Source organism: Myotis davidii, unplaced genomic scaffold (genome assembly GCF_000327345.1).
Source record: "Myotis davidii unplaced genomic scaffold, ASM32734v1 scaffold1147, whole genome shotgun sequence".
NCBI classification, from domain to species: Eukaryota; Metazoa; Chordata; class Mammalia; order Chiroptera; family Vespertilionidae; genus Myotis; species Myotis davidii.
The window spans coordinates 219879-229506 of NW_006298441.1; the positions used below are offsets into that span (position 1 = coordinate 219879).

Sequence of the window (9628 nt, forward strand, 5' to 3'; positions counted from 1 at the left end):
ATCCCCGAGTGCACAAATTTTTGTGCACCGGGCCTCTAGTAAATATATAAAACTAGAGGCCCAGTGGACACAATTTGTGCACTCAGCAGAGGAGGAGGGAGTCTTTCAGCCAGGCCTGCGCCCTCTCCCAGTCCGGGAGCCCTTGGGGGATGTCCAACTAACAGCCTAAGCCGGTGCAAGGCCTCTGGCTGAGCGGTGTTCCCCCTGTGGGAGCACACTGACCACCAGGGGGCAGCTCCTTCATTGAGCGTCTGCCCCCTGGTGGTCAGTGCTCATCATAGCGACCGGTCATTCTGCCATTCAGTCAATTTGCATGTTAGCCTTTTATTATATAAGATAATGCTCCATCTTAGTATAATCAGAGAAATGTATAATAAGCAATAAGATATTTTGTCCATCATATTGGTAAAATGTTTTTGATTGGTAAAATCTGGTGGTGGTGTGAGGCTGGGATAAAAGGCACTATTATAACAGTATCAATGGGAATACATAATGGTAAATTCATTTTGGAAATAATTTGGCAAAATCTGTTAAAATATAAAATATATATACCTTTTGGCCTTGTAGTTCCACTGTGCTTGGGCACTAGACAAGATATGGACAAGAAATGTTCACTGAATCCCTATTTGTAAATGTGGAGAACGGAAACAAACCACATGTCCACCAGTAACAAAATGGCCATGTCCACAGTCACATCACTGAAATGCTAGTTCCACGAAGCACAGGTTTGTGTCTGAGATACTAGTATATGAATAATGCAGTAGGTTAAATGGTGGCCCCCAAAATATATAGCCACGACCTAATCCATAGAACCCAGGAATATGATCTTATTTGGAGAAAGGATCTTTGCAAATGTAATTAAGTTAAAGTTCTAGAAATGATACCACACAGGATAACCCAGGTGAGCTCTGAATCCAACGAAAAGTGTGTTTATAAGAAACAGAAGAGGAAAACACACACACAAATGAGAAGGCCGTGTGTAGATGGAGGCAGTGATTGGAATGCCACAGCGGCAAACCAAGTAACACCAAGGATTGCTACCACCACAAGAATCTGGAAGAGGCAAGAATCTCCCCTTGACCTTAGGAAGGGGCATGGTCCTGCCAATACCTTGATTTTGGACATCTGGCCTCAGGAACTCTGAGAGAATGAATTTCTGTGGTTTTAAGCCACCCGGTTTGTGGTACTTTGTTATGGCAGCCCTAGGAAACTAATATAAATAAATATATTCACTCAGGTCTTTTGATACATATTAACTAAAAAAACAAGTTATGAAATAATATGCATATAACTAAATTAAAAAGTCCTACACATGTTATGTAAAACAAACAAAAAAAGAACTATGTGTATAGATGTGCATAATGACATAGAACACTAATCAACCATTCCTTCTTGGGATGGGAGTGGGTTTTAGTAGGATGGGGAGTGGTCAAGGAAAATCTCAGCTTTACTTTCTAAGCATTCACACATTTTTTAAATGTAAAGACAAGCTGATAACAAAGCTTACCATTTGAGAGATTACATGCAGAGACCATCTTAAGTAAAGCCATTTTTTTTATCTAAAAGGAGAAACAAATCCCTTATTCACTTCAAAGTACCTTATTCTGAGGTAGGGAAGTACCTTATTCTGAGCTTGGAGGCCACTGCCTGCTGGCATGTTATACCAGTACAGGCTATGACAGGAGCTGGAGAAAATGCTGTATCAGTTATTACATATTGCTTGGTATTCTCCACAAAAGAAACAAAGAATTTTAAATATTCAAATTTTCTTTTGAATAATATAATTTATGATACCCATATTTTATCCGATCAAGTGCAATACAGGCCACCCATTTTCCTTGAGTATGTATTCTGAGTGGATGGTACATATTAATTGCTATTGTTTGCTTTTAATAGATTATTTAATTTACTACTCACGCTTTACTGAGGAAGTTTCTTTCAATGCATCACTCAGATCAAAATCAAAGTCCGCAGATCCTAAAAAATAAAATTTTTAAATTTTAACTATATTTTCATGAAACAAAATAATACTAAAATACTCTCTTGTAATGGTCATTTCTCTTTAGATAGTGTCATGAAGATAATGCCACAAAAGAAGATCAGTTGAAGCCTCCTAAAGATATAATGAATTGATATCCTTCCACAAACAACTTATCCCTGCCCCCCCCCCCCAAATACATCCTTCATTCCATTAGAAGTGTGAAGGCTCAAGTGTATAGAACATAAAGTACAATCTTACAAAAATATTTCTACATGTTATGTATGACTTTTGTAACAGGTAATATTGGAGCCCAAAGCTCCACTGAAAATGGGCTAAGATCTTTCACTCCACCCCAGGTTTCACAAAGGCTACTCTGCATTTTGTCAACTCAGGGTACCCGCCTCCCGGACCCTAGCACCTACACCTAGACTAGTAGCTCTAACCAATCATACATAACTGAAAAGACTCTGGGGAAAAGCTTTCCACAAAGAATCTTCCATTCCATCTGCTCAATGCTGCTTCTTTTGGAATTTGACAGCTATCATTCCCTTGAGATCAGCATGTAGTTTCCCATGGGGGTATATACATTATCAAGTCTCAAGAAAACAGCTATGCATTCTCACTGGAACTGAATAAGTAAATGAATGGTGGATTGTAGAAGCTAGTTTTCTCACTTTTGGAGAGTCAGATAATCAAGATTAACACGGACAGTGATGAGTAATATTGATAGTATATACCCTGGATATGATGTGATGAGAAGGGTGCTATAGTACGTGTGTGGTCTTTCTCTCAAAAACACATGACCTCAGTATAATCATGAGAAAAACATCAGACAAATTCCAATTGAAGGCATCCTAAAAAATACTTGACCAGTATTCCTCAAAACTATCAAGATCATCAAAAACAAAGTAAGTCTAAGAAACTGGAGTAGCCTGAAGAGTCTAAGGAGATATAGTTATGGAAAGTTATGTGGTACCCTAGATTGGATCCTGGAACAGAAAAAGGACTTTAGGTAAAAACTAAGGAAATCTGAATGGAATATGAACTTTAGTTTATAAGAGTGTATCAATATCGGTTCATTAATTGTGACAAATGTGCCATATTTTTATATGTTTTATTTATTTTAGAGACAGAAAGGAAGAGAGGGAGGGAAGTGAGAGAGGGGGAGAGAGAAAGAGATACAGAGAGAGAGAAACATCAATGTGAGGGAGAAACATAGATCAGTTGCCTCCTACACGCATCCCGACTGGGGATCAAACCTGCAACCTGGGTATGTGCACTAACCGGGAATTGAACTGGTGACCTTTTGGTGCACGGGGCAACACTCAACCAACCAAGCCACACTGGCAAGAGCTCAAATGTACAATATTAATAATAGGGGAAACTGGGTGTGGAGCATATGGGAACTTTCTGTACTAGCTTTGCATTGTAAACCTAAAACTGTTCTAAAAATAAAGTATATTTTAATATCCATTTCCTATAGCAAAAATTAAGGGTAACCACTAAGAGATGATCTGTAACCTCAACTCTTTCAAAAAATAAACATGCAAGTTCAACAACAATAACTAAAATCAATCTAAAAAAGTCGCTAAATGGGAAAAAGAAGCTAGAAACATAATTGTCCAAGGCTATAGACTATATTAACACCAAGAGTGAACCCTCATGTAAATTATAGACTTTGGGTGATAATGATGTGTCAATATAGATTAATCAATTATAATTAACGTACCACTCTGATGGGGATTGTTAATAATGGAGGATGCAGTCACCCATATATTATTTAATATATTTAACTGTTAAATGCATTACCTACCAACAATAAAATAGACCTTTATGAAAACTGAAAAAAAAAAAGAAAATGGAGGAGACTGTGTGTGAGGGCAGAAGGTATATAAGAAAACTCCATACCTTCTGCTCAATATTGCTGTTAACCTAAAACTGCTATAAAAAAATTAAATCTATTGAGAAAAGGATAACAAAAGCCTATATAATGACACTAGAGGCCCAATGCAAGAAATGTGTGCAAGGGGCTCGGCCCTCGCAGCCGCAGCGGCTTGCCTCGGCCCTCACAGCTTTGTCCAGAAGGTCGTTCAGCTGTCTGGTCTAATTAGCATATTACAGTTTTATTATTATAGATAGGAAAGGGCTCCAAGATATACTATTAAATAAATAAAGCAAGGTGCAAAGAGTATTTTTCCATTTGTCTATATACATATCCATAAAAATGTTCTAGAAAAATTGCTAACAGTAGTTATGTTTAGAGAATGAAAATAGGAGTCAGGAAGAATGAGCATTTTACTATTAATTTAAACCTTTCTCTGCCTTTTTTGTTTTTAATAATGTACATATATTTCTCTTATGATGATGATGGTAATGATAATTTAAAAGTTCTGTATCAACCCTCCAAAATCATAAGCCTATCATCCTACTGGGTCTCCATTTAAAACTCTATTCTTACTTTCTAGTCCAAGAATTGGAAGAATAGGTTCTTCCAAGTAACATCTTGCACAAGTAATATTTTTAGCCTCAGCCACTCCACTACTGTTTGCTGACACATTCTGTTATATATCATCAAGTAAAGAGTTAGGAACAATATAACACAATTTTGCAGTATTTCTTAATCCCTCATTGACCTTGGATTCAATAGACCCAAAACATCTGTGGACAAAACCAATCTCAATCTAATACATCCTGAGCTCTTAAGGCTACTTCAGAGCGTACGACCAAGCATAGCTGCTAAAATCAAGATGGGAACAAATATTTTCATGAGAAATACCACACCTCAAATGGTCTAAAGTAGAGTTGTATTCCATACCTCTTCTATGCAATCTGTAACTAAATAACTCAGTTTGGGTGCAGGCAGACAAGGATCCTCCACTTTAACAACACTGACTCATCATTTGGCACCAGACACACATTAGAAAGCAGCTTATTCATCATAGGGTCAATTTACAAACCCCAAATCATTGTGTATCTGGGGGACCAGTGTTCCAGTATGGGGCAGGAAAGTTACCTCATTCAGCCCTCTCTCCCTCCAGGTAGCACACCCATGCCATTGCCTCCCCCCTTCCCCCTGCAGGTACATATCTCCCAATTCTAAGGGACCTCATGATATTTCTGCTGCTGTCAATAAAGTCTTGCTTGATTTTCTAAAAAAAGAAAAAGAAAAGTTACCTCATTCCATTGCAGAGGGTCACAAAAATTTGTTTTAATGGAAAAAGCATGTAATGAACTGGTCACACCTGTATAAAAACGTCCTTTCATAGAGCAGAACTTTTGGAAATATTACACAAAGCCCTGCGCATGTCCTTGAGAAGATCTATTTAGTAAGGAAAATGCTGTTTCTACCCACAGATAGCCCAGCGGCCTGTGTCTGTCCTAATGTGGATTTTGTCCCTTGCGGAGGGAACACAAACTTGACCTCATATTGCAACCTGACCCACTGTGAGTAGGGTCTAAAGCAGCCCTGGGCAAACTACGGCCCGCGGGCCAAATCCGGCCCCTTTGAAATGAATAAAACTAAAAAACAAAAGACCGTGATGGAATACTATGCTGCTCTAAAAAGGAAGGAACTCTTACCATTTGCAACATCATGGATGGAACTGGAGAGCATTATGCTAAGTGAAATAAGCCAGTCAGGCTGGAGTGGGTGGGTGGGACTAGCTCAGCCGGGGGCAAACTACGGCGCGCGGGCTGGATCCGGCCCGTTTGAAATGAATAAAACTAAAAATAAAAAAGACCGTATCCTTTTATGTAATGATGTTTACTTTGAATTTATATTAGTTCACACAAACACTCCATCCATGCTTTTGTTCCGGCCCTCCGGTCCAGTGTAAGAACCCATTGTGGCCCTCGAGTCAAAAAGTTTGCCCACCCCTGGTCTAAAGCTAAGGGCACATTTTCAGAGAGCTGTAAAACAAGGAACAGCAGGCAATTGTTAGAGAATTCCACCAGGAACTGGCAGGACCCAGCAGCTGTCTTGATTGAAATGTCTGATCCATGAGAGCACCCACATGATGTGCCTCTTAAGTAGTCTTCCATTTGGATTTTATTTAATTAGCCACTCTCCTCTGTTCTCCTGCCTGTTCCACTTAGTTTTTCCTGAAAGCTTGCCCCTTGCAGTTAGGTGTATATGTTCATTCTCTCTCTAGCCCTATCCTGTCCATCATGGGAACCACTAGCCACATGTGGCTGTTTAAATTAAAACTAATGAAATCATGGAAAGGTCCACTGGAGTGTGCTGCTCTAGACAGTGAGCTGCTTGAAGCAGAGACTAGGACTTGGTCTTCTCCATGCCTATGCACAGGCCCAGAAGCAAGGAGGCACTCCCTGTTCATTGTGATAATCCAAAGGGTGTCTCCATATTGTGAGAATACCTTCGATCTTTTCCCCACAGACTCACCAGTAGATAGTACATGATATTATTTTGTGACAAATCCATTTGGGTTTCATGCCAAGAGCAAACTCATCTCTGCGGAGGCATGTGTCTACTCTCTGCTGATGGATTAAGAACTGCAGAGATATGGACCTCTGGCTGATAAAGATTTCAGAGGCATAGTCACAACTCAGCCAGGAAGATGGGAGCCTCTCAAGTGTCCAATTACATCTATTCCCCTGCTCTCTAAGGATGGTTTCTCATCTCCCTTTTTCCTATGTACATATGAGAAACTTCCTAATTTTTTTTTCCTTTTTGGAAATGGTCCAGTACAAATCCTACATGAATAAAAACTCACATAAACTGCTTTTGTTTTCAAATTTTAAATCTTGGCCCTTTTCTGTGGATAAATAAGCATGCAAGGGATACCTGAGACTCGTAAATCATAGATATGACATCTCCGGATTTTCCATTTGTCTGTCTAAATGGAGCTTCCATAAACATCTATGTTATACTTAAATTTGTCCACTGCAAGGAGGACCCACTAGAAAGTGGGCCAGAATCAAATTCCTACCTAAGGGGTCAAATCATGACACATTTAACAGGACTCTGGTATATACCCATAATCACTTGGGTTCAGAAAATAAGACTAGCCCAGTCAGTGTGGCTCAGTGGTTGAGCATTGACCTATGAATGAGGAGATTATGTTTCGATTTCCAGTCAGGGCACATACCCAGGTTGTGGGCTCAATCCCCATTAGGGGGCATGCAGGAGGCAACAGATCAATGATTCTCTCTTATCATGGATGTTTCTCTCTCTCTCCCTGTCTCTCTCTCTCTCCCTTCCTCTCTAAAATCAATAAAAAACTATTTTAAAAAAATAAGACTAAAATCAGCCCTAAAAGATTGAACCTAAAGGAGGAGGGGTGAGGGGCACCACTTGATTTAACCTGAAATGAGCAATGGAAGATGCTCCACCTTAATACAATAAAGATTTAACCTGATGGGGCAGCTTGTAAAAGCCATGTGTTTGGCAGGGGGCCATTAAGGCTATCATATAATAAAAGCCTAATATGCAAATCGACAGAATGGCAGAACGACTGGTTGCTATGATGTGCACTGACCACCAGGGGGCAGACGCTCTACGCAGGAGCTGCCTCCAGCCTGCAGGCCCCAGGCCAGCCAAGGCGGTGCCAGTAGGGGTCCCCCAATCACCCCGCCCGCCCATCACCCCACAGATTGGCCCTGATCATGGGTCAGGCCTAGGGACCCTACCCGTGCACAAATTTCATGCACCGGGCCTCTAGAGACTAATAAAAGGAAAACCTGCAGATCAGAAAAACTACTTTATACCTCTGTGCTGCAGGAAGCCTCTGCCTGCCATGGAAACATTCCTGAACACTGCTTGTGGGAAATTTATGCAATAAACTCACTGGCATGCATGGTCAATTTTACAAATGTCTCTGGTAAAAATAACTTTCCTTCCTTAACACAAACAAGTAGGTCTCCCACCTGGTGCTAGAGAGGGTGGGAGCAAACCAAAAACACTAAATTATGCTAGTCCCTGATTTCCCTGAAATTTTGCACTGTTTTAAATTAACTCTTGTTGCTTAAATCTAGACTTGAACACATTTGTCTTGCCAAATTTATGCTTTTACACCTCAAAGCATGCTGAGTAATTAATATCCTCTACGTTAGCTAAGCACTGCAGCATTGCAAGGGAACATGAAAGTGGCTTTCCTCTTATTCTGATTACTAAATGGATATAGCTATTGCCACCTGAGCTCCCACTAGTTTCATGAATAAGTTTAAAGCACTCCCAGAGAGGACAGTAATGATGCAAAAGCTGTAGTTCACCAGAAGCCAGGGATCAGCATTTCAGTCCAAAACAGCCACCACCATTAATACATCTGCAGTGTCTGACCCAGGTGCTTGATTACAGGTATTCACAGGACACACTGCACTCCAGTTACCTGCTACTTAAAGGAAAACTTGGTAAACAAGAGAAGGATTTATATTCAGGTGCCATTGCTAAAAGCATTTTTGCACATTCCTAGGAAGTGTCTATGTGTCCTACATACATGGAAAGTAGCTTGATTTTAAAGGTGGGAGGAGGATTTTTTTTTTTTTTTACAAATTGCATAAGTCACCTCACTAATTAAAAGATGTTTCATTCTTCCATTCCACACAACTGTTCAGAGAAAATCCCAAAGGTGTTCAGAAGATTTTTACAGTTTTAGTTCTTACATTTAAAATCTATGATCCACAGCCGCCCAAGCAGCTCGGCCCTGTCCGAGGAGTAGCAGCCACACGAATAGACAGACTGACCACATCTGAGGAGCGGCAGCCCTGCGCCGCCCACACTGGTCCAAGGAGCAGCCACACACAGTCTGCACCTGTCCAACAAGCAGCAGCTAAGTGAGCATCCTGCCCCCATCTGAGGAGCAGCAGCCACACATGTAGCTCACCCCCACCTGAGGAGCAGCAGCCTTGCGAGCAGCAACCATGCAAGCAGCCCGTCCCCCATCTGAAGAGCAGCAGCTGCACAAGCAGCCCACATCCATATGAGGAGCAGTAGCCCTGTAAGCAACCAGTCCCTGTCCAAAGAGCGGCAGCCACACAAGGAGCCCGCCCCATCTGAGGAGCAGCAGCAGCGTGCAGCCAGCCCTTATCCAAGGAGCAGAAGCCACGGGGACAGCCCACTCTTGTCCAAGGAGCAGCAGCCACACTAAGCCCACCCCCACCTGAAGAGCAGCAGCCTCATGATCAGCCCACCCCTGTCCAAGGAACAGCAGTTGTGCAAGCAGCCTCACGTACCAGCCAGAGGAGACACCACTGCTACAAACAGCACCCACCAGAGGAGCCTCTGTCAACTGAGGAGCAGCCACTACTGTGACCACTTGAGCAACTGCAGCCCAAGGAACCACTGCCACCCAAGGAGCAGCACCTGCATGACTCAACATCTAGATCAGTTGGTGAGACCAAAAATGGGTAGCCAAAAAAATAACCCGAAAGAAAGAAAAGGAGGACTCGCCAGCAAAGCAGCTAGTGCTACTCCCAAGCCTTCATGGTAGATTAAAAAGTGGCTCTTTGCAGCAATCCTAATTAAGAAATGGGGCTAGTGCCGAAACCCGTTTGGGTCTCAGTGGAGAGCGTCAGCCTGCGGACTGAAGGTTCCCAGGTTCAATTCCGGTCAAGGGCATGTACCTGGGTTGCGGGCACATCCCCAGTAGGAGGTGTGCAGGAGGCAGCTGATCGATGTTTCTCTCTCTC

General features: G+C 41.7%; 1 protein-coding gene across 1 annotated transcript in view; it reads right to left on the bottom strand.

Moving 5' to 3' along the window:
* CD99L2 (CD99 molecule like 2) overlaps positions 1–7798 on the bottom strand; it is a 47052-nt gene extending 39254 nt beyond the window's left edge. Inside the window, exons 1-2 of the mRNA XM_006774111.2 lie at positions 7789–7798; positions 1918–1977 (exon numbers count right to left, since the gene is read on the bottom strand). Of these exons, the coding sequence (XP_006774174.2) occupies positions 1918–1977; positions 7789–7798 (70 nt within the window). The remainder of the gene's footprint in view (positions 1–1917; positions 1978–7788) is intronic.
* Between the last annotated feature and the right edge of the window lie 1830 nt (positions 7799–9628).